The sequence below is a fragment of the Bos mutus genome, chromosome 13, assembly GCF_027580195.1.
Source record: "Bos mutus isolate GX-2022 chromosome 13, NWIPB_WYAK_1.1, whole genome shotgun sequence".
Lineage (NCBI taxonomy): Eukaryota > Metazoa > Chordata > Mammalia > Artiodactyla > Bovidae > Bos > Bos mutus.
In genome coordinates this window covers 15,617,139-15,642,000 of record NC_091629.1, presented here as the reverse complement: position 1 = coordinate 15,642,000, position 24,862 = coordinate 15,617,139, and the positions used below count along the sequence as shown (strand labels likewise).

At 46.9% G+C, this 24,862-nt stretch overlaps 1 protein-coding gene across 12 annotated transcripts in view; it reads right to left on the bottom strand.

Moving 5' to 3' along the window:
* Positions 1 to 24,862, bottom strand: part of BCAS1 (brain enriched myelin associated protein 1) — a 100,012-nt gene that overhangs the window by 22,722 nt on the left and 52,428 nt on the right. For 7 of the 12 annotated variants that reach the window (XM_070381007.1, XM_070381002.1, XM_070381009.1 and 4 more), the window contains exons 5-9: positions 22,769 to 22,912; positions 21,500 to 21,544; positions 19,041 to 19,175; positions 11,892 to 12,056; positions 348 to 389 (exon numbers count right to left, since the gene is read on the bottom strand). In XM_070381007.1, coding sequence (XP_070237108.1) covers positions 348 to 389; positions 11,892 to 12,056; positions 19,041 to 19,175; positions 21,500 to 21,544; positions 22,769 to 22,912 — 531 coding nt within the window. The remainder of the gene's footprint in view (positions 1 to 347; positions 390 to 11,891; positions 12,057 to 19,040; positions 19,176 to 21,499; positions 21,545 to 22,768; positions 22,913 to 24,862) is intronic. The other 5 variants (XM_070381010.1, XM_070381008.1, XM_070381012.1 and 2 more) reach the window with 3 other exon arrangements.

The window sequence follows — 24,862 nt, the reverse complement described above, 5'->3', positions numbered from 1 at the left end:
AAGAGCAATCCAAGTAAAATGAAGCAGAGGGTGCAGTATCATGTCCCTTAAGGAAGGAGCAAGATGTTCTTGGCTTGAGTAGACTCTTTCAGCCCCTAAATGGTAACAAATGCTAAATGCATGCTCTGATTCTGCATTTTATCTGCATTGATTCAATGGGCGTTACAACTATTGATCCAAAGTCATTCCCCCATAGTCACTAATCACGTGAAAGGGTGAAAGAGTCTACAGCGGATGAATCACACTTGGAGCAAGCGAGAACCCACAACCCCAGAGCTGACGTGCCCAGGGGTCCCTCATGCCAGAGGTGAACATGGAATGATTCTGTCATTTTGTGTGTAACTTACATTCTCCTCTGCACCTGTGGGGACTGAATCCTCTTTAACTGACTAAAGGGAAGATAAAAACAAAAGCAAGAGTTAGGATGTTACCAAACAGGGCCAACGGCTTTCTGGTGCCATTTTTGGGTACTGCTTGTGCACACCTTGTTCCAAGAAGAACTCAAACGAGGCTAATACAAATATAAACAGCGTAAATTAAAGGATGTATTTTAAAATGCAATGAAGGAGCAATAAACATACAGACGCAGCCTGACTACAAATGGGGTGACGAGGGGATGCTACAGAAAACACAAAGGGCGGCCTTGGCTGCGGGCCAGTATTAATAACACGCGTGCCTTGACAGTTCCTGCTAGCTGTTGAAGAGAGGGACCTACGGTCTGTCACACGAGATAGTCACTGTTGGGTAAGATGCATGAGCTGCTCCGGAAAATTCTGGTAATATGTCCAGAGCAATCCATCCCGCGATCCTCTTAGAGGAAGCAGGCGCTGATGTCATTAGCAGGGTCCTCAGCCTTATCCTGATGGTCGGGCGGTGGCCAGCATCTGAAGCTGCTTCTTACCAGCCTTCGATGTGGGCCAAGGTCATTGCGCCAAAGAACAACCTGGTTAAAATATTTCTATGGAGGGCCAGAGGGCTGGGGTCCAACATATCGAGCTTCAAACCCTGTTAATCCCTGCAGTAATTCTAGCATCTCAGTCCTGCCCCAGATAGGAGAGGTATTACCAAATTCTCTCCAAGGTCAATGTCACAATCATCCTATCGGTTTGACAAGCTCCAACCTGAGAGTTCGTCTTTGCATACTTCTTGCAGTTGTTCTGACACATTGAGGTGGGCGGGTGGTGGCTACAGGCCACTGCGAGACTCACTTGTCAGAGCTGGATTCTCTTCCCAGAAAAGTAAGCTTGAACAAAATATTTTACAAATAACTCCAGGGTGTTCATAGACCCTTGCATCTCTTTTCTTGGACGCCAGGGCAAGAACTCTTTCTATGTCGGTGTTTATTTATTTATTTCTCTTTGCCTTTGCTGGGTCTCTGTTGCTGCCCCCAGCTTCTCTCCAGTCGTGGCGAGCAGGGGCTGCTCTCGAGTTGCGGGGCCAGGACTTCTCACTGCGGTGGCTTCTCTGTTGCGGATCGTGAGCTTCAGCAGCTGTGGGACGTGGGCTCAGAGGCTTGGCTCCTGGGCTCTAGATCACAGGCTCAACAGTTGTGACGCACAGGCTTAGTTGCTCCGAGGCATGTGAGATCTTCAGGGATTGAACCCGTGTCTCCTGCATTGGCAGGAGGATTCTTTACCACTGAGCCATCAAGGAAGCCCCATCTATGTCGATTTTGTCCCAAGCCCTGCCTTTATTTTTACCTAGAAAACATGCAGCGTGCAAGAGAGAAGGGACCTGACATTTACAAACATATCCTCTTTATCTGGCGCTTGGTAAACATCATCTGACTTAAAGCAGTCCCAAGCGGTCAGTATGCTGATCTTCACTTACACAGCAAGAAACAAAGTACAGAGAGCTGGAGTCACTTGTTTAGATGATAAAACTAGAAAATGATGGAAATGGTTCCAGAAGCCAGTTTTTCCCCCTGTCATGATGATTTGAAGGATCAGACATTTTTTGGTAACTGTGTGAGCTTCTCTTCTACCAGAGCTTTCTCTCTAGATGAGATCTTCAGATTTGACCACTAATTTCTACTTATCTTCTTCTCACACTGAAGCTTACCTGAGCACAGAAAAATATCCCTAAAATGGATTGTGGGTTTTCTGGAAGCTTCTGATTGTTGGAAAATCATAGAACATTCAGAAGCAATTGCAAGTAGTGTAGCTGTCTTGGAACCACACCCCTTCTTCCCGAGACCACTCGGGTACTGTTTAATCCTATGGAAAGGCAAAGAATTATATGATATTTTAAGCAGACTGCCTTAAAGCTGACCCAAAAAAGTTTCAAGAGTCAACATCCTGTGCACACTGAGCTGAAAAAACCCTCCCACCACGTGAGAACAGCCCTGCTGGCTTTCCAGGCGCTCTCTGCTGCGCGGGGGGCTGGAAGGAGACTGGTTTGTGCGCTGGGTTCCTGTGTTGGGAAAGTTCTTGGCCGTTGACGGCTCACTGTTTTCCAGAGGAAGCTGAAAGCTGGGTGCAGGTGAGGCTGAGATGTGAAGGGACGCCTCCAGACAGCGAGGCTTTCGTCATCTTCATCACGGCTCCGCTCCTCCTGATCCTGCTAATGTTTCGGGAGTTGGCGTTGTAAGTATCGTCTGTTCCTAAAGATATGGCTGTCTCCTACTTTAAAGCTATACTACCCAGGAAAACACTCCTTATGTTGGGAATTAGTCCAGTGGACCATTTCTCAAAGTAATCTGCATACTGTTTTCACAATTCTTGACCTGTCCGTGTACCATCTATATTTACTTGATATTTTTCTTTAAGTTGACTATCTTTTCATTTAAACAAATGTATTTAAAAAGAAAACAGCTTAACATGAACATCATATGAACGTCCTCCCCGTAACCAGAAGAACGTATTAAAACCACTGCAATGTGTAACGGTGCTCATCAAATTCTAATTATTTTTAAGTCTTTGTTAAAAAGAGAGATCATCAAGTGTAAACGCAGTTAAAAAATGCTTCTTAATACCAAGAAGAGATCTTATAATTAATGTCACCAGAGGAAATGGAGTAGAATGGAAAGAAGATAACTTTGCATCCCATGATGGATTAAATGTTTAGAGTTGTCTCCTGGAGCCATTCAAAACCATCTTGCACTCTCCATTTGCACACTGGCTTACGGGCATAACCTTCAAGATGGGGAAAGTTGAAATATCCGGTTAGAAGGACCCCAAATCGGGTAATGAGACACGAGGGTCTTGTTGCCCTTTAGGGTTTGACACACGTACGGCAACCTGCTCAGAATCCAAGTCCTGAGCGTCTTGGACGGTGGGGTCAGGTTCAAATTCACTGCTGCAGCTGTGCAGCCTCGGGCAAGTCAACCGCGTCTCTCTGAACCTCAGTTCACACACCAAAAGTGGGTGATTAGACGGTTGTTCTGAGGAAACACACAATAAAGCCTGTGAAGGGAGAGTCATGCCCGAGGCAGAGCTGAGACTCATCTGCGTCTGCGGGCTGGGGTCCGGCCACAAGGCAGCTCCTCCCAGTGCAGATGTCGGGACCTTCCTTTCCGCGGGTGAAGGAGATGCCGCGAGGTGCATGTAGGGCGGTAAGAACAACTCGAACTATGTTGCAATGAGGGTTCAGGTGTGTGCAGTCTTTTCTAGAAGTCAGGGGGTACGGGAGGAGCAGAAATAAAAATTTTCAGAAATGGGAAGAGAACTCATCTGTGGAAGTAAGGACTCTGGGGGAGCCAGCGTCCTGCAGGAGTAGTTTTGGGGAGGACGCCGGTGGTTGGAGAGCCCCTTACCCAACCCAGCTCAGCTGCCCTCGAGCTGGGTGTGCCCTGGGGAGAAGCAGGCTGCATGGGTGCCAAGGGTCTCTCTCTTCCCTGAGCAGCTGCTCCCGGAGCTGAGCTTCACACAGAGAGTTTTCTCCACCGCCTCTCGAGTGGCAGGGGGGCGGCGGCAGGCTCCGAGGACATCAGCAAAGCATCGGGTCAGTTGGCGTGGACCTTCTCCTTGGTGGCTCTGGGGGCAGTGGTGCGGTTAGTGAGTGATCACCAGGAGGAGCACAGAAGAGGCCTCAGCTGAGTCATGATCACCTTTCTTACAGTCCTAGAACTATCTGAATGGGTGAGTAGGCGTGCGGATTTACGTGCTTCAGTGTGTGGAAATGGCTGGTGTGACGGTGAGGTGTGTGAGGCGCCTAGCACAGCGCTTGCACAGAGTATGCACTCAACGAATGGAAGGGATTTTTGCACATGCTGGGGAGAAGTGGCATGATCTCAGCCTGTCTGACCTACTTAAGGCTTTTCTTAGGGAACCCCCTACATGGTTGATGGGAATGTATACTGGTTACTGGCGCAGCCATTATGGCAGATAGTGCAGAGCTCCCTCAAAAACTAAAAACAGGGTTGCTGTATGATCCAGGAATCCCGCTCCTGGGCATATATGCAGACAAAATTCTAATTCAAAAGCATACGTGCACCCTATATTCACAGAAGCAGTATTCACAATAGTCAAGACGTGGAAGAAATCTAAATGTCCATCAACAGACGAATGGATAAAGAAGATGCAGTACACACACACACACATCCACGCTGAAATGCCACTCAGTCATAAAAAGAATGAAATACCGCCATTTGCAACAAGATAGATGGACCTAGAGATGAGCGACTAAGTGAGGGAGGCAGATGAGGATAAACATCACGTGACGTCACTTACACGTGGAGATGAGCGACTAAGTGAGGGAGTCAGACGAAGATAAACATCACATGACGTCACTTACACGTGGAGATGACCACACTAAGTGAAGGAGGCAGACGAGGATAAACATCACATGACATCACTTACACGTGGAGATGACCACACTAAGTGAGGGAGGCAGACGAGGATAAACATCACATGACGTCACTTACACGTGGAATCTGAATATGACACAAACGAACTTGTCAGTGAAACAGACAGACTCACAGACACAGAGGACAATCTGTGGTCGCCAAGAGCGAAGAGGGGTGGGGAGGGATGGAGAAGAAGTTTGGGATTAGCAGACGGAAACGATCACACAGAGACCAGACAAGCAATGAGGTCCTACTGTATAGCACACGGGACTATGTTCTATGTCCTGTGATGAACCAGAAAAGAATATGATACAGAATGTATAACGTGAAAGTGAAAATGCTAGTCGCTCAGCTGCGTCCAGCTCCTTGCAACCCACGGACTGTAGCCCACCAGGCTCCTTGGTCCATGGGATTCTCCAGGCAAGAATACTGGGGTGGGCTGCATTCCCTTCCCCAGGGGATCTTTCTGACCCAGGGATTGAACCTGGGTTCAGATTGTAGGCAGATTCTTTACCATCTGAGCCACCAAGGACTTTGCCGTTTAGCAGAAATTAACTTTAATAAAATACATTTAAAAAAACGTTGCTTGATTAATATCATGTTGCTTTTAAAACTCCCTTGTATCTGGTCCAGACATATGGTTGTTCCTGAATCCCTTTGGAAAAGACATTTCTAACACTGCTCTTGGGTTATATTAAGTTCTAGCGCTGGAACGGGTAACCGGATGGCGTGGCTCTGTTAAAATATGTGACGACCTGCTCCCATCAGGACGGTGGCACATTGAACTGCATTAAACAAAAAGCCCAGGACATCCTAACTTCCGCCCCTCGTGCCAGTAGTTTGAGATTCTTATTGCTTATATTTTAGATTGCATTAATGAGCCCACCCAGCTCATAAACTTGATCAATGTGCTTCACAGTTTATTGACCAAGTTGCAAATAAAAACTCTGAATAAACAGGCCTGAGGCCAGATCCAGACGCGGCCCCAAAGACAGCTTCTTACGTGTGGTTCTCATCCTCTAATAAACATTCTTTGTCAGCCTGCTTCTCCCCATCTTGTGAACATGCCTTAGATGCAACTCTACAGAACTGGAGAAAAATAGTAATACTAACAAAGATAATAATAAAACCCCACATTATTGGGCTATGTGTTAGGCAGCAGGCTAATATATATTTTTTTACATTAGTATTCCATGTCAGTTTGCAAAGCGGACACAGACCCCCTGTAATTTATAGGTCTCTGTTCCAATACCCATTAAACTGTAGCTTTTATTCTAAAACCGTGCCTCCCTTTGAAGTTTGAGGTGTGTCTCTAATTCTCCTTCAAAGCTGACATCCCGGAGCTCACATTTAATGTATATCTGTTACCAGCATGGTTTCCGTGCTGAATACACGATGACAAAGTCATCCAACAACTTCTGCTTTTTCTCCTCCTCTTTCCCACATGGCAAAAGCCCACGAGCTGAGGACCCAGCAGGACCAGATTCCAATTCGTCACTTCCACTGCCAGGGAGTACGCTCTGGTGGCTAGTCTTTGAGGAAGAGGAGAGACGACTAATTCTTCCACATCGGGAATAGGTGCGGGGAGGGAATCCAGACAGGAAGGAGAGTCGGAGGGCACCACCACTCACTTCAAAAGGAAAGAAGACAGAATGATTCTAGAACGCAAGGTTGATCTCGGCACAGCAGGGTTGTCTAGTCCCTCAGTCAGAGGAACACGATAAGGTGTGGCAAGCACACACACCGAGGATGGGATTCTCATTCAAACCTCAAAACCAGAAACGCTTCAATCCTCTTCAACCAACTGGACATCTGGCTGTTATCTAGCGAGTTTAAAGTTGTCCAGCTTTGTTAACAACGACAAATACCCAGTTTGAAATCTAAAGGATCTGGTTTGGACATTTATATTGCTGAGAATACCGATCTAAATGGCACATGTACTTCTCATATAAACTCGATTTACAAGAGCACCTCTCCTTTAGAGGGTAGTGCAGTTCTTAAAGGAATGTTTCTTTAAAATGCTGTCACATGGCAGCCCTTCAGCCAGCAGACACCCTGTTGCTACCGGGTCTTCCAGAAGCACCAGCTGGATCATGTGGCAGCTGCTCTGCGTTCACTGACTTCACCGTGGATCTTAAGGAAGACCTTTTCTATCAGGTCTGAACGCTTAAGCCCGTCGTTCAAGTGCTCCCATAGTTATCCAGACCTAGGCCAGCCTTTTCCTGGTTTACTTACGTATTTTGTGGCTGCACCATACAAGCAGGCGGGATCTTAGTTCCCGGACCAGGGATCAAACCCCTGCCCCTGGCATTGGGAGTGTGGTCTTAGCCACCAGACCACCAAGGAAGTGCCCATGCTGGGCTGTCTAAAGGGATCCCAGTGGACTCTGGGATTCCCTTTCTGAGACAAATAAGCCATACGATCAGAGGGATGTTTCCCTTCTCTTAGTCCACTCTGACGCCATGCGATCAGAGGGATGTTTACCTTCTCTTAGTCCACTCTGACGCCATACGATCAGAGGGATGTTTACGCTCTTAGTCCACTCTGACGCCATGTGATCAGAGGGATGTTTCCCTTCTCTTACTCCACTCTGACGCCATGCGATCAGAGGGATGTTTACCTTCTCTTAGTCCACTCTGACGCCATACGATCAGAGGGATGTTTACGCTCTTAGTCCACTCTGACGCCATGCGATCAGAGGGATGTTTACGCTCTTAGTCCACTCTGACGCCATGCGATCAGAGGGATGTTTCCCTTCTCTTAGTCCACTCTGACGACCCTGGCTGCTCCCTCGTCTAAGCACCTGCGGCACTGGTAACCTGCGCTCCACGGATTAATGTCAGACTCCACACTTGACTATTTGGGAACGAAGCTGTCACTCCTCAAATGCCAGCCACTTTGTACCCATTTTCCGACTCCTCTCCCAGGTCATGAAAGGTAGGTATCACTTCCTATTTTCAGAGTTGAGGAAAGTGAGGCTTAGAGGGTTTAAATTCTTTGCTCACATTCAAATAGACAGTCACTGTCAGAGCTGAGATTTGATTATGTGTCTCTTTGGCTTCAGAGCTCACATTGTTTTTCTACTTCATCATTTGTCTCCCCCAAAGGAAAGTAGGAAAAGAGCCATTTTGAAGATACTCCAAATAAATGCATCATTTACCAACCGCATAGGCACGCACACACACAGGCGTGCATGTGTTCAGACATATGCTGTCCCTCCTAGTGGATTTCAGTCTCTCCATGGCAGCAGATGAGCCTGACGTTCCCTTAGCACCTCACGTGCTGTGGGCTCCAGAAGCTGCACTTGGATATTTAGGTTGTAACCAGCGATGTCCTACTTGAAGAAATGAGAGGAGCACTGTTCACTGAGCACTTACTACGTCTCAGATGCTCTCCGTGTAAATGACGGCCTCTCGTAACAACAGCATGAGACAGACATGGTCCGTATACTACAGGTAAGAAAATAAACGCTCAGAGGGGCCAAATCATTTGCCTAAAGTTACAGAACCCCATCTTTCTGATTCTGGCTGTTATGCCAACTTGCCATCCCCAAGGTTTTTTAAGATCAGCTATTCTGATCTTTTCACTCAACAAATGAGGAAAAAGAAACCCAAACAGAGTAAGTAACTTTTGCGAGGTCACAGAGCAAATGGTACTCCAATTACTCTGAAAGGGTGCAGTTAGTCCACATAACTGGGCTTAAACATCTTTTTGGCAAGCATAACAAAATGTGAAATTAATTTTCTCAAAGGTTATTGTTGTTTATAATAAGAACTACTTTCGCAATCAAGACTATAAATCAAAATAATGTATAATTTCATATTGACAGCCTGTAGGGGAAAACTTCATTTCTGATGTTCCTAATTGCAGACTCAGAGACTTCGAAATTTGTTTATTTAAGAGCTTCTCAATTAAAAGAAAGCGAGCTTAGAGTTAGTGAAAATATCAGAATTTTCTAGTGTTTCTCTTTGCTCTCAAAAATTTTACAAGAATGGTTTTATAACCAAATCTTATTCTAATTTAAAAAAGACAAAGACTGCCATTTTGCTTCCTAGAAGAAATAAGCTCCTCCAAGAGAATGGAAGCTGCTACAGGGCAGCGATCTGTTCCCTGATATTTTTTCAGGGCCTAGGACCTGCACACACACACACACACACACACACACACTAAAAAAAAATACTCAGCACAAAGAGAGTGATTAAAACTGCTGTGGGATGAGTGAACCTCCCCCTCACTTCCATACAGATCTGTTTTCTCTGCATGCAAGAAGACAAGACAGGATTAGAGGTGACTGGTTTTCAGTTTCTCTTAACTTCATTGTTTGTGTGACCTCCTAGAGAAATAAAGCAGACGCTGGTGAAAGAACCAGCGAGACTAAAATAAGTGAGTACCTGAGCACCAAGTGCTCCTGACTTCTATTTTCAACAGGAAGAGCCGAAATTTCAAAGAGGAACTGACACGTCTGTCATAGATGCCGATGATCAGGAAAGATAAAGCACGGGAGGTTTTTACATTTAGAAGCTTCCCCAGACTGGCTGGCACAGAGAAATGTCACAGTGGCCTGACTCACGCCGCACCCCTCCGAGCACGTGTGCGAGACGCAGGCGCCTCGGCCGCTGCTGTGTGACCCACAGGGCAGGGGTTTCACCCACGTTCCTTAGTCCTCACTCATTTCCATGACACGGGACTATTACTGTCTGCATTTCACAGATGAGGAAGCCGAGGCTCATGGAGGTGGACCGGGACTCAGAGTCTGATCTGACTCCAGATTTCAACCTGTACGTCAGTGCTCCTCAAACTTCCAATGTTTGCCAACCTCCTGTGTAGTTTCAGCCACATTGCACGTTCCATGTGGGGCTTCCCTGGTGGCTCAACGGTAAAGAAGCTGCCTCCCAGGGCAGGAGATGCAGGTTCGATCCCTGGGTCTGGGAAGATCCCCTGGAGGAGGAAATGGCATCCCACTCCTGTATTCTTCCCTGGGAAATCTCACGGACAGAGGAGCCTGGCGGGCTACAGTCCCCTGGGTCACAAGAGTCGGACACGACTGAGCTACTGAACAACGCCCCACCGGTGGCAGCTGTGGCCGAGAGCGGCTCCCGTCTCCCTGTGCGCGGGGCAGCCTCTGAGGGTCACGACTTCAGCGCCCACGACCTCTGCACTCCCCCGCTGCTCCTTGGCGGTGACCGAGTGCAGAGCGCTGGGAGCCTGACACAGGACCCCCTGTGCGAGCTCTGCTTGGGCCCCGCTCAGCAGCACCCCCAGCCAGAGGCCCTCGTGCCGCTCTGCCCCTCCCAGGCCCCGTAGCCTCTCCCCTCCCACACCTCCCCATGCCCTTTATCCTCCACAGTGGTTTTCCTCCAAGAGATATTCTACACATCAGCTCTGTCTTCATGTCAGCCTCCTGGGGGGACCCCAGTTTACCACTATTTACTCAGCACTGTTAGCTGTTCAGTCGCTAAGTCATGTCCATCTCTGTGACCCCACGGACTGCAGCACGCCAGGCCTCCCTGTCCGTCACCATCTCCCGGAGCTTGCTCAAACTCATGTCCATCGAGTTGGTGATGCCATCCAACCATCTCATCCTCTGTTATCGCCTTCTCCTCCTGCCTTCAATCTTTCCCAGCATCAGGGTTTTTCTTTCCAGAGTTGGCTCTTCCCATCAGGTGGCCAAAGTATTGGAGCTTCAGCATCAGTCCTTCCAAATAATATTCAGGGTTGATTTCCTTATTAGCATTAGTACCATTATCTACATAACTGTTTCCTTGGATAACTTTTTTTTCCCCCAGCTGCAGCCCGTGGCACGTGGGATCTTTATTCCCTGACCAGGTATTGAACCCTCACCCCTGCAACTGGAAGTGCAGAGTCTTAACCACTGGGCGCCAGAGAGGGCCCCCTCCTTGGATTACTTTTTTAAACTAAATACATGTAACCTCACCTTGAGAAAAATATGTGTTAAATCTTGAGCTTATTTAATGTGCTAGTTTTATTTTCCTAATACATTTTGAATAACACATACGATTATTGAAGTAAAAATGTTTGAATATGAGCCACTTAAATCTATCCCTTGCCACCAGTATATGGATGTAACTTACTTGGAAACTGTTCCCTTCATTATAGTGCTAATAAAATATTTTGTTAAAGAAAAAAAATAGAGAAATGGATGAGGAAGGAGAATTAGGATGGATCTGCCAAGTGACATCGCCCAAGGTTTTCATTAAATATTAGTGCTTCTGTTCCGGGAAGAACCCAGAAGGGAGATTTCTGTACAATGGAAAATAAACAGGAAAAGGTTTCAGAAATCCTGCTGGATTCTGGACAAGAGAAGAAACCGAACACCCGCGGCATCTGTGTCCACCGCCTTCCTGGCACCGTGCACCAAGACGCACGGATGTGCCACTGGAATTGCTCAATTGGTGCTACCAGCTCTATTTTACACTCCCCCTCCCCCGACTTCTTGCTCGTCTTTGGCCACATTTAAAGCAGGCAAGAGGTCTAAACACGTGTGGCAGCTGAGGTTTGCTCGGCAGGAGGATCATGGAATAGCTCTCAGTGTCAGTCAGCGTGCCCACCTTGCTTCTTCGCTCGGCACCTTCACTCTACAGGGAAAACTCAGCGGTTTGCATGTTCCCCTCACATGGCGCGCTGTGTGCTGCCCTGGTGGTGAACTGGTTGACGGCTGTGGTTCTCCACCAGGAGAGCGAGGTCTCAGGGCTGCTGCCACCGAGCCTCTGCGGCTGGGGGAGGAGGGACAGAGCAGCCCGAGGCGGTCCACAGCGCCAGGGTGGGAGGAACCCGAGGACCCCCCTGTGTAGAAAGCAGACGACTCATGGAACACCACCGCCCTCTGTCCTGAACCAGAGTAATTCCACAAAGGAAAATTCCACTTGTTCATTTCCTTTCTTTCCCACAAAACACATGCTTGCAACACAACAGACATTGCATTTTTCTCACGGGGTGAGTTACAAGTCTTCAGCTCAGTGGTGAGTTGAGTCAGCTTGAAGAAGAAACTCCATGCATCATTGAATACCGTGGCTGGCCCACCAGAAACCATTTCTCAAGTCATCCTGGCCCCAGGGACTCTCCAAATCTGGAGACTAGGACTTACCTTTTTCCAGAACAGTTTGCCCAGAGGCAGAGAGCTGGGGCCCCCTTTTTCCTTGGCTGTTTCAGTGGGTGTAGAATTCTTGGCGGCCCCCTGGGGCTCCTGGAGCGTAACGTTGGCTGTGTCTGACTTGAGGTTGGCTGAAGGGGCGGCTGACTTTTCCTCGCCCTATAAAAGTCACAAAAAATGTTAATCATTGCAGGATTTCAAAAGCGAAAGGGCTCTTCTTTACACATGTGGGCTGAGATTATGCATGTTAAGTTTTCCTTTTACAACTTTCTATATTTTCCAAATATACTGTGTGGTTGTGGATTTATGTTAAAATCTTGGGAAAAGTCCAGATACTTCTTTTGCAAAAATATATAGAAGCATTATGTATCATATTTATGTAAGGAACACATTAGGGCTCAAGGTGACAGAAAGGGGCACTTGGCTGTTAGAATGTTAGTTTGTGCTGAGGCCATGGGTCTTCTTTAGACTGTGGTCTCCGCAGAAAAGTGTTCTGAACGTGCATCTCCAACACACTCGTGTTTGTTAACATGATAAAGATGTACTGTCTTACTGATCCAAAATCTGCAATCAAAGATGGGTTCTAATACATCTGCTTTAGAAGAGAAGGGCTGACGATCTGCTCTCACTCTGCCTGAGAGGTCACTGCAGTCAGTGGCTCCCAACCTCACGGGCCCCACGCACTGGTTCGTGGAAGACAATTTTCCCGTAGACCGGGGTTGAGGGAAGGGTTTCGGGATGGTTCCGGTGCGTTACATTTACTCTGCGCTTCATTTCTATTGTTATTATATTGTGATATATGATGAAATAATTATACAGCTCGCTTGTTACTCACTCACAGGGTTTTGATATGAGTCTGCAAGTAACTGATCTGTTGCGGTCGCTGCACAGCCAGACCTCTCTGTTAAGGATCGTGGATCTGCAGCTGCTCCGCTGGCTCAGCTCCCTGGCTCAGCCCCTCCTCAGGCCATCGCGCATTAGGCTCTCTCTCACAAGGAGCACCCCACCTGGACCCTTGCGGGCTCGGTTCACAGCAGGGCTCTAGCTTCCATGAGAGTCTCGTGCCGCTGCTGAGCTGAGAAGAGGCAGAGCTCAGGCAGCTGTGCATGCGACGGGAGCCGCTGTACGTACAGGTGAAGCTTCACTCGCCCGCCGCCGCCCACCTCCTGTTGTGTGGCTCGGTTCTTAACAGGCCACGGACGGGTCCCGGCCCTCGGCCTGGCGGCTAGGGACCCCTGACTACGGGGATCTGCAGTCTACAGAGATCTAAAGATCTAACATCTCTAGACTTTGCGTGAGGCACTCGGGACAGAGGTTTGGGTCTGACGAGCCATCCACAAGCCCCACGTCTCCACTTGTAGACGCAGCCTCCTCGTCTAAAGTAGATGCGGGTGAGTGGACGGACACTGGCACGGAAGCGCACACGCCGCTCACTCAGGCTGGGCCCCCTGCCTCCTCGTCTCCCCAGCCCTCCTCCTCCTCCCCGCACTCTGAGCAGCCAGGCCGAGCAGCGCGGGGCCATCGGTCCTCCCCAGCGACTGCGCTGCTCCTCCCAGGCTCTCGCCGGGCAGGGGAGGAGCTGGGAGACCTGCAGTCTCTCTGTGTCTCTACACAAGTGAGCGCCGTGTGGAAAATTCTAACACTGGGCTCGTCTGGCCTAACCTCGTCATCTTACGTGTCTCCATTTTAACGATCCTTGGTCCAGGGACTCGTGACACAGCCCTTTAAATCCCCAGGGATGTCGGATCTGACTACATTTTCTGATTAAAAGGGAAAAAAAGTCTGAGAGTGAAAACAGTGTGGAAACACTCAAACCTTTCAGAGTATTTCTGATGTTGGAAAGAGTCTTAGAGGCCGTCTAGCCCCATGCCTGAATTTTCACGAAGGGGGACACTGAGGTCTGTGACCCGCCGACACTAGCCAGGGGCACAGCCTGGCCTCAGACCCGGACTCTCCTCTCCGACCTGGCGCTCTCCCTACACTGCACATTACCTCTCTGAAGGAAGCTCACGGATCACTGAACTTTACTGTCTGATGCAAGACACAGTATCTTCTGTGCTGACTTTTTTGATACTAAAAGGGAATCATTTACGGAGCAGATTCTACATTTGAATCAGGAGCTAAAGGGCCAATGTATAGAAATGACTTCTGTGACAGGTGATCCTGGAATAATCCCAGTTCCATTTAAAAATGTATAAAACCGCATAATGCTGGGGTTTAAAATAACCTCTGCCTTGTATCAACAGCGCGATCAAACTGGTTGGGCTCAGACGGTTCTGCATTTATGCATGTTCCTAACGGTCTGGGACACTTGGTGCTGTTTTAACTCTAAATGGCAATTAAATTAAAGAGGACTGGTTGAAGGGGAAGTGCCCTCCACCAACTAGCTTGCTGTCTTTTTCAGAAAATAGGAGGGAGGTATGATGATGTATGCATTTACTTGTGAAAAATGCGATCAACTGCCTTCCATGACCTGTGACGGATACTGAGTGCTGGGGTGACGCGTTCTCATGAAGAGACAGAGACACCAAACAAATAATTCCACAGGCGAACGCAAAATTCCAGCTATGATAAGTGCTCCAGGGTAGAGCGGAGGATTTGGTGCTAAAAAAAAGGAGGGGGTGCTAAACTAGATCTACCATGACAGTCAGGAAGGCTTGACAGAGGAAGGAGACTGTGCTGTGATCTGAAGGGCAACTAGAAGTTAACTGGGGGAGAGGGGAAGAGGCCCCTGGTCCAGGGAATGGCGTATGCCCAGAGCCCTCAGCAAGCGCCAGAGGCCAGGACAGAAGCAGGAACAGCAGGAGTGGCCGGGCGCAGTCCCCAACATCAGCTTCACTTCTGCTCTCCCAGGAAAATCCCCATTTGCTCAAGGGGTCCGTTTTAGACCAAGAATCTGGGCTGGGGGCGGGGCTGACCTCACTCCCATCTCTTAGCAAGCACTGTTTTTGGCTTAAGTAAGTCATCGGTCCTGCTCACGTCATTACAGGAAATGCTCCATTACTCACTGGGTCCCACACTGTTTTCATTTAAATTCTGCTGCTTTGCTCCCTCTCCTGAGAGGCTGTGTTACCAGCTCAGGGCTGTCCCTTCACAGGTGCTCAGCCCGCTCAGTCAAAGCTGCATGGGAGTTACAAGAAGAAGCTTGGTTCTGGAGTTCTAGCCTTCCACCAGGGCAGGTCCAGTTGCCAAGCCCACAAGACACCTCTGGTTTGGCTGGTTTTGCCTCCTCCCCTCAGCCTCCTGTCTCCCTCAGCCCCTTGAAGAGGGGACTATGGTCCTAGGGAACTGGGCAAAGAGATGTCTAACTTTTAACTCTGATGTAACAGCGATAGAAGGCACCAGTGCCCAGCACCATTGTAAGCCACTGAATGTTGTAACAACGGTCTGATGAGGACGGAATGAATGACTGTGTCCCTACTAGTGGTAAAGAATCCGCTTGCTGATGTGGGAGACACAGGAGATGCAGGTTCGATCCCTGAGTCAGGAAGATCCCCTGGAAAAGGAAATGGCAACCCACTCCAATATTCTTGCCTGGGAAATTCCATGGACAGAGGAGGCTGGGGGGCTACAGTCCATAGGGCTGCAACAGCTGGGCGTGACTAAGCAACGAGCATGCATGCGTTACAGTTAGGGAAGTTTTGGTCCCGGCTGGTTAAACAAGGTGCTTGCGATTCCACTGATAAGGGGACAGAGTTGACTTCTGAATCCAGGGTGGGTGATACTCAAACCTGGACATTCAGTCCCGTGTTTCCTGCATTGTAGACAGATTCTTTACCACTGAGCCACCAGGGAAGCTCATAATAGGTGCATAGAAATATAACTAATGTATTGATGCAATTGTTGACTACGCATCTCTCTGGCCAGACTGAGCTCTGTGAAGGTACGAGCTGTTATGTCTTTGTCATCATTACATCCCTATATCCCATTAGATCCTGTGTGTGGCTCAAAATGGGTATTAAATAAATACCAAATTAATTGATGATGGAGACCATAGGGAGAGACCCACGCAGGATGCTGCCGTGTCGTGTTTCTGCCCATCCACCCCCTCGTGCAGGGCTGTGGAGTCACAGATTGCCATGAGTCGTCCTCTCCCTGCCCACACACCTCCTTGCTTCCCAGAGAAGCGTTCCAAATGGTGTTCTGCCAGCATCAACTGAATTCATACTCTTTGTTTGTGTTACGGTGGAGACTACGCAAGTTCTATCCATGTTTTTTGGAGAAAATCTCCTGAGTAGGGTTGCCAGATTTAGCAAATAACAGTGAGACCACAGGATGTCCTGTTAAATCTGAATTTCAGATCAACAAAGGACAATTTTTTTGCCTAAGGATGTCCCAAATATTGCCTGGGACATACTTATTTTTATACTAAAAAATTAGTTGCCGTTTATATGAAACTGAGTTGAACTGGGTACCTGTTATTTATCTGACAAACCTACCCGTGAAAGTCTAGTGTATTAGAATTGGAGGTTGCATATCAGAGGATCTTACCTTCCTCCGCAGTAAGTTTTCATCTTCTTTTCACATTTGGGTGTGGAAGAGGGGAAGTGTTAGTAAGATGTAAACACTGTACCAAGAACCAAAAAACAATGAATGTGTGGCAGAAGCTTATGAATCCCATGAGGTAGCTGCTGATATTTTACTGTCTAACCCACAGAGGAGGCACTGAGCAAACCAGAGTGGGGAAGGGAGCGTTTCTGGGTGTAGCAAAGACACTCTAAATCCACATCCTTTGCGTTCAATGTCTGCAGGATGTGTGACAACATTTTATGCTGAAGCATCATGTGTGGTTAAGCCAAGAGAAAAAAGATTCAGATTCAGCAAAGAAATGCTGACCTCCTTATTATTTATAACAATAAACGTATTCCATTGATTAACTCCAGGATTCTCCATTCTTTTACACTAAGAAAATCCTTTTTATAAGAAGGAAAATTGATCTATAAAGAAACGAACCTAGGAGTTAACCAGGATTGGTAGCCCTTATATTCTTTTAGAGCAAAACTAGAAGACAATGTTTTATCCTTGAATTTGCTTGGATGAGGTCTCCTTTTCGGTCCTGGGTCACAACGAACTCAAGGAGGAAGAATATCACAACTCCCAGAATCAGGCACCAAGGTTCACTGATAGACTCTGGCTGGTCTGTTTTAATGGCCCTTTTTTCCTATCTTTTTGGACGACCGAACAATCAACTGAAGAAAAGATGAACACTTTCCGAGGCAGGAAGGTAAAAGCCAACGAGGCCCACCAAACTGCTGTATAAATGAGAGTAAAGAATGTCTGGGACTTGTCCCCTTAAATGACGTAAAACAAGAGACAGAATATGACTCAAGGCAAAACCTTTGGTCTGCTATACAGAACCCCAGGAAGGGTCACTTCCACATCACCCAGGAGTCCCAGAGTCCTCTCCTTTCCCCACAGGCACCTGAGGGGCAGGAAGCGAGACCAAGGTTTGGGGAAGCCCTGGGAATACGGAACTTGGGTGGTCCACTTGTGGGAGGGGAAGAGACTCTGGAACTTAGCATGAAATGAATGTCATGAGACATGCAGATCTGCCGGTGGTGGGCGGTCATACGCGTCGTAAACTTCCAAAGCTCCCTCCTCACAGGAGCTCCCTGTTCGGGAATTCTGCTAGACTCCTTTGCCCCAGTCTCTGACCCCTTCCACCAGCAGTTACCAAATCGTCTACTGCATCGGGTAGAACCACCTTTTAATTTCCCCTCCCCCACTGCAGAATCTCTCATCCGCCCCTTCTCTCTTTGCAGAACAAAATAACTCTGTAGGGAAATCAAAGGGTGGCTCCATAATAGTTTGTTTATGCAAATATAGATTCAGCCAGGAGAGCTTTCTGTGGAGCTTTTATTTGCATACACAGTCCAGGGACTCTCATACCCAGCTGGGGATGTTTTTAAAATAAGTTCATTCAACTTAGTGGAGAATGGTGGACATTTCGAGCAACTTTAGAAGCATGCTGGCCCAAGTCAGGGGTCCTTTTAATTGATGATGGTTTTAGACAAATACTGGCTATTTCTTAGACACGAGAAGAATGAAATCTCTGAAACTGACTTCTCTGTTGTCTTTGCTTGTCAAGAACGTGGAGGCAGAGTTTGTTCCGCCTTCATTCATTGTTTTGCGGTGCCTGGGCTTCCGTTTGGGTTCAGTATAAGTTTAGTTAATACAGGGAAGAGATGGAGCAGAGCACAAGGCGATAAAATCTTGAGGTTAGAAAAGTGTTTCCCAAAGTGCAGAAAGCAGACCATTGGTGGGATGAGAGATGGCTTTGGGTTGAGCCAAGATATGATATTAAATAATATTAAAACCGTGAAAATACTCATCCTTTTTCAATTCTCATCTTTGTAAGACAATTCAGGAGGAAATCTCAGTCTGGTTTTGGTAGAGAAATCTTTAACATTTCCCTACCGTTGGCTAAGTGCCTTTCCATAAAGCTAGAAAGGCCAACAGTTCAGAGCTTAACATGAGCCAGGTAGCTAGAAGGTAGTATCTTTTTTTATTGCTTATATAATGGTACCTTCTTCTTATGAAAAGTGATTCTGCTTTACAAGTGTGACGTAATGTCAAGTTTCTTTTCAAGATAACCTTAAATAAGGAGTAAGTCAATTTCAATATAGAAATATTTAATAAATATGAAAGTCTTTCAGTCGTGTCTGACTCTTTGCAACCCCATGGACTATATGGTCCATGGAATTCTCCAGGCTAGAACACTGGAGCGGGTAGCCATTCCCTTCTTCAGGGGATCTTCCCAACCCAAGGATCAAACCCAGGTCTCCCACATTGCAGGTGGATTCTTTACCAGCTGAGCCACCGGGGAAGCCCCAAGTAAATAGTGATATATCTCAAAAATGATGGAGCAGGTACGCAAACATCCAACATTTGGGAAACACTGGGTTAGAAGAATCTTAGAACCCTGGTCCACACTAGTAATCTGAGACATTTAAAACTATGAGGACTTAAAAAAAATCACTGAAAATTGTCTCACATAATATTTAATTTCCCTCTAATGAGACCCACCACCCAAGGCTCTTTCTTCACTGAAGAGGAGCTGGGTGGACACAGGATGTGCAGGTAAGCCACAGAATGAAGACCAGGGTTCTGTTTTTTTCCCTCCTAGTTTAACGAGATACAGACCTTATGCCTAAAGAGTTTTCTGAAGGCGAGTCCTAGCCTGGGGCTATGCAGGTGCTTTTTCTTGGCGCCTTTAGCCTGGACCTCGGATGTCTTCTGCCCGGCTTGTCCATCAGAGACACTTTCTCCCTTAGACGCCTTTCGGGCAACAGCAGTCACAGCTCAGAACTTTGTTTTTAAACAAAATCCATTTTTCTCTTTTGTTTTAAAGTGCGGTACTCCTGGTTGTCAATTATCTACTGATACATCACCCTCATCTTCCAATCACAAGGAATCATGTGAACACTCTGTCAAACTCTCAGACATGGTTAAAGAGCATTGTCACCGTCTATTTTTGTTACACGTTGATTTTCAACACGGTAACCTATTTAAATGACCCAGATTAGCGCAACTCTATCTGCTAAAGACAATGACAAGATTTTTAAGCTTTGTCTATAGGTCATGAAATAACCAGGTGAAAAAACTTTAAAAATGAAGAAGAGAATGCAGTCCCTACTGGATGGCTTTAAATATCTAAATGCTATTGTCATGTGAAAAAAAAAAAATATATATATATACCTGAAGGTAAGCAACTTATTTTTGCATCCTGGACTCAAGGCAAATCCTGCCACTGAGTGGCCTTCATTCTCAAACTGATCTCCCCTTTTTTGGTATTAGAAACCTCAGGGGAACAGTATTATCCACAAAGATTCAACTGACTTCTAGATGGGCAGATCTCCTAGGCAAAAGATGTTTCTAGAATGAGCCAGTCCTCTGAGCCAAAATGAGACAAAATTGGGACTAAAATAGCCCAGCTACAATTATTCAGAATTGCTGACTCAAGTCACAAATGCTGGGGGATTTTGAGTGTGCTAAAAATTGCCCAGGGCCAAATGAGAAGATGGACAAAGGTTTCAAAGGCATAAATCTAAGAACTTCAGTAGAAAACATGTCCAGGAGGCAAGCGTGAGAATCAGGTTGGAAAGTCTGTTTGTGGGTGTCACAAGCAACCTACATTCACAAAACCCTCTTTTGAGATCCAGTTGCCTCAGTAATGAACCCAGCCCTCTCTGGACAGAAGCATGAGATTTTTATCTCTAGGTACTTTCTGCTGGGACCACATTCTAGGTGAGGCAGGAGCAGCTGATGAGAGGGAGGGCCCCAGGTCACTCAGAAAGCCACATGTCACACCCACGCACCTTACTGTTTCAAACAATGCAAGACGCAGAACCCAAAGAGAAACCCGTGGACCCAACCATTCACTGAACTTGACCCTAGCAGCCTTGTAGCAAATAAATAACTTCATAGGAAAATGCACGTAGATGCCTCAGATATATCTTTTTTTTTCCAATGGAAAAAGAAAATTCTAGAGGAACCAATCAATACAAGGCAAATGTAATCCTGGTGTTCAATCTGTCCTGCAGGGATTAGGGAAATAGGGATCACCTACATTTGAATAGAACTCCCTGGGTTTAGCAGGCATGGTCACACATTCACTCCTGGGGGTGGGGAGACAGAAGTTTTATTGCCTCGGTTTTACAGATGTGGAAATTTGGGTTCAGACAGGTTAGGATCACACAGCCTTCAAGTAGCAGGACTGTGGCTTGAACACAGGTCTTCTGAGACAAATTCTAGGATCTTTTTCATAGCTCAGCCCCTTCAAATATGGGAAGCAGATGGACCAAGTTGGCCAAGCCGTTTGTTTGGTCCCAGTGGCTTTCAAAGCACTTTCAGTCACCAAAAGGAGGACAGAAGACACCTCTCTGTCACCAGGGTCAGTTATCCTCGTGATTCCCGGGAAATTCAAACCATGTGTCCTACTGAAGAAAACCGGCTCTGTCCAGTGTAAAGGGAAAACATCTCTAGAAAGTCGCCGTTGCAGACAAAATGTACTTTGAGAGGAACCAGCTGAATTTCTAGGATGACAGTGAAAAAGGGCATGCTCTCCAGGGCATCCTAACCCCTCCATTTGGCAAATGTCAACTCGTGGCTGTTTCGTGCCACCAAGCAATTGCCATGGCAGTAGAGATTATTTTTTTTTTCAAATGACATGAAAAACCAAGCAGGACATAGTTTTTGAAAACCAAAAGCCCAGAGGCTTACATCTGCTTTAAATTGAGTCCCACCGCTTTCTCATTTCCAGTGGCTTTTACTCTATTCCCTGGGTCTCTCCACACACGACGAAAAAGTCCAAGATGCTATATAATTATTAGTAGTCTGTTCTAATTCTGTGCAAGAAACTGGTTTTTGTGACATTATTTAGCCACAATTGGCACATATTTCAAGTTTTCCACCAAAATTTTCATTCAAATACCATTAACATAAATGGAACATTTTAAGGACGACCTAACGGCAGTATTAAATTGCTAAATATGTATATATGTATCTACACACACACACACAATTCAAAAAACAAAGAGGACAGAAACCCAAATCCAGTTCCACACACAAACCCAAATATAAACACACTTCAGGCTACCTACCGTGTCTTCTGGATCTTTTTTAGTTTCGGCTTTGTGAGGCGAAACCTTAAAAGTTTGAAAAAAACAGATGTTACAAACCACAGCTCTTTAGGGTGATTTTATTTATTTATTTTCTCTCTCTCTCTCTCTTTCCTTTCTTTTTTTGGCCTTGCTGCAGAATCATAGTTCCCCAACCAGGTACTGAACCCAGGGGCCCACAGTGAAAGCATCAAGTCCTAAATGCTGGGCCCCCAGGGAAGTCCTTATTTCATATTTTTCTTTAACACAGTCCAGTTTACTCTACAGGTAAGGAATATAATAAGAAATCCTGTTAATGCCTAGGTATAGAAAAGTTAATGAAGTTAATATTTTATAGTGAAATGCATCAGATCTTATACATTCACCCAGAGCTTGACTGCATTCAAGTGTGTCTCCTGGAAGGCCAGACTTTCCAGCAAGGCTCCCACTGATCCAAACAAACATACAGCCCTTTGGTGTTTGTCGCACACTCTGTTGATTTTTTTCTGTTTTATCTTTCAAAGCTGGTCTTTGTCTTTGGAAATAGCCCAAATGCTTGAAGCTCTCTGTTTAATTATGCATGCACTCACTCAGCCCTTTTCTGAGTGTCTGGCACGTGCCAAGCTGTGGGTCCTGAAGAGTCAGAGATGAGCAAGCAATGGAAGGCGTGGGTCCCTGCCTCAACCCGATGAGAGCTTTAGACGTAACAAGATAGAAAGTGACTTCTACAGTTCAATTTGCCATTTGAGTGGCAAAAACGCTTTGACAGGTCAGCAACTCAGGGAAGTTTTTTCCAATTATTTTTATAGTCAATGACCATAAGACACCAACTGCGGTAGAGTTCCATGACCACATGGCTCACGTGTACTGAAAGCAAAAGGAGAGGGGCAGCCGAGGATGAGATGGCTAAATAGCATCACTGACTCCACGGAGGTGAATCTGAGCAAACCCCAGGAGACAGTGAAGGACAGGGAGCCTGGCACCCTGCAGTCCACGGGGCCGCATGTAAGTTGGACACGACTTCGCCGCTGAACAACAGCGTGGCTATGGTTTGGTCACCTGCCATGCTTCTCACAGTTGCCAGCAGTAAAGGCTCCTTCGCTGAAAGTCAACTCCCTTACGAAACACCTTTCCCTGTTCTCCAGGGTCCGGCTACACCAAGATGACACCCCGTTTAGAGCAGTGCCATTCAAGCCCGTCATTCTTAGAGCTAGCAAAACTTTCTCAAATAAGACTTAGGAATAGAGTAGAAAAGGAGTTGAAATTACTTACCAGGGTTTTAAAGAAGCTCATGATGGAACTGTTCTCTGCCTGGGCGTCCTCCTTTGCAATCTCCAGTTGCTCAGGGTCCCCGGGGACAGAGCAGCTCACAGTTAGGACTTCCTGTCCTCCCTTTCCCTTGCCGTCAACTAAGTCCTAGGATCGAGACAGAGTTTTCACGGTTGCAACTTGTTGAATGTGGACTCTCAAAGCAATATTTTTGCTTCCCGCCTCTTTCTCCCTTACCCGCTAATTCCAGCCATACTTCTTCTGCCCACGGGGATGCAGAACAATCAGGGGCTTATGAGAGTCGCTCTTCCTTCCCCGCCCCCTCTTCTAACAGAATCAGCATCTGCAGTCAGTCGGAGGGACACTGTCCGGAGCCAGAGGCGAGCAAACACGGCAGGGCGCGTCCCAAACAAAACCCCTTTTCTCCCAGCTCTGCAGAAAGGCTGTGCAGGACGCCAGTGCCCTGTGCTCCCCCGGTCTGATTGTGGGAGATCCTTCTATGCGGTTTCCCACCGTCCCCATGGTGGTGGATTGTATCAGCTAAGAAACGCACTGATGTTTTAGAATCATAATTCCGACTTCAGGATCTGGGAGTTTGTTGGTGAAAAGCTGGGGCACAGGGATGGACGTCCTCTTCTAACCCACCCAGGATGGCAGGATGCTTGCCAAAGCGGCCTTTTTTGTTTTCTTCACTCCCATGACCTTGGGCCAAGCCAGGTTACTTCCAACCCATGCATTCTGCAGGCTTGGGCTCAAGTTTTATCCTTCGCTGAAATCTCTCTGGGTCACAGCACCCACAGGACCTGTTTCCTTCTTTGGGTTTCTAGATCGCCTCCCCATGCCGAATCACTTGGCATATAGGTTAGCCTAGTGCCAAGGACCAAGCCAGAAGAGTCTGCATCAGAAATGGGGCTTTCTTTGGAACTTCCCTGGTGGCCCAGTGGTTAAGACTCAGCACTTCCAACACAGGGGGCGTGGGTTCGATTCCTGGTTGGGGAACTAAGATCCCACATGCTGCATGGCATGGCCAAAGAAAGAATGGGGCTGCTTTTTTTTGAACAGCTATGAAAATATATAAACACATTTTGGTGAATATTTTAAAAGGTAATAATAATGTGTGTATTCCACAGAGTTTTCCTCAGTTCCAGAGCTCTCTCTACATGGAGCAGAGCTTTTTGTGAAATGCCTCTGAAAGAGCTGGAACTTCATAAAACCCAACTCAGATCAGAGCCACAGCTCTAAGTTCTCAGCTTTTCTAGTTCATCCCAGGCAGAAGGAGTTTTACCTGGGGAGAGATGCCCCTTTAAACAGGTTCTAATATAACTTCTTGTTCATGCTGTGTGCTGTGCTCTGCTAAGTCCCTTCAGTCGTGTCCGACTCTTTGAGACCCCACGGACTGTAGCCCGCCAGGCTCCTCTGTCCATGGAATTCTCCAGGCAGAAATGCTAGAGTGGGTTGCCATGCCCTCCTCCAGGGGATCTTCCTGACCAGGGATTGAACCTGGGTCTCTTACATCTCCTGCATTGGCAGGGGGGTTATTTACCATTAGTGCCACCTGGGAAGCCCTTTCCTGTTCATATTCGAAGTCTAATATGAGTTGAATTTTTTGATAATTTCAAGGTGTAATTCGGATCCAGGTTGTGAAGTAGGTTGATAAAGAGGATGGTTGAAAATTTTGTGTCTAGCGGATGAGTGGCTTCGCAGATGCTAGTGGTGAGGAACCCACCTGCCAATGCAGGAGATGTGGGTTCAATCCCTGGGTCAGGAAGATCCCCTGGAAAAGGTAATGGCAACCCACTCCAGTATTCGTGCCTCGGAAAACCCATGGACAGGGAGCCTGGCGAGCTACAGTCCACGAGGTCTCAAAGAGGCGAACATGACTGAAGCACCATGGCGCTTAGCATGTGGTGCGCCTGTGTGGGCGATGATCTGATTTTAGGTGGTGCATACACATGGACACATACAGATGCATGAAGTTATTCTTTAGGAGTGTTTGTTTGGAAAGATACTTCTTTGGTACAATGAACAGTTTTGCTTGGGTAGAGTTGAGTAGAAAAACTTTAGATGAAATATTAAATCAAAAAAGTTACATAAATC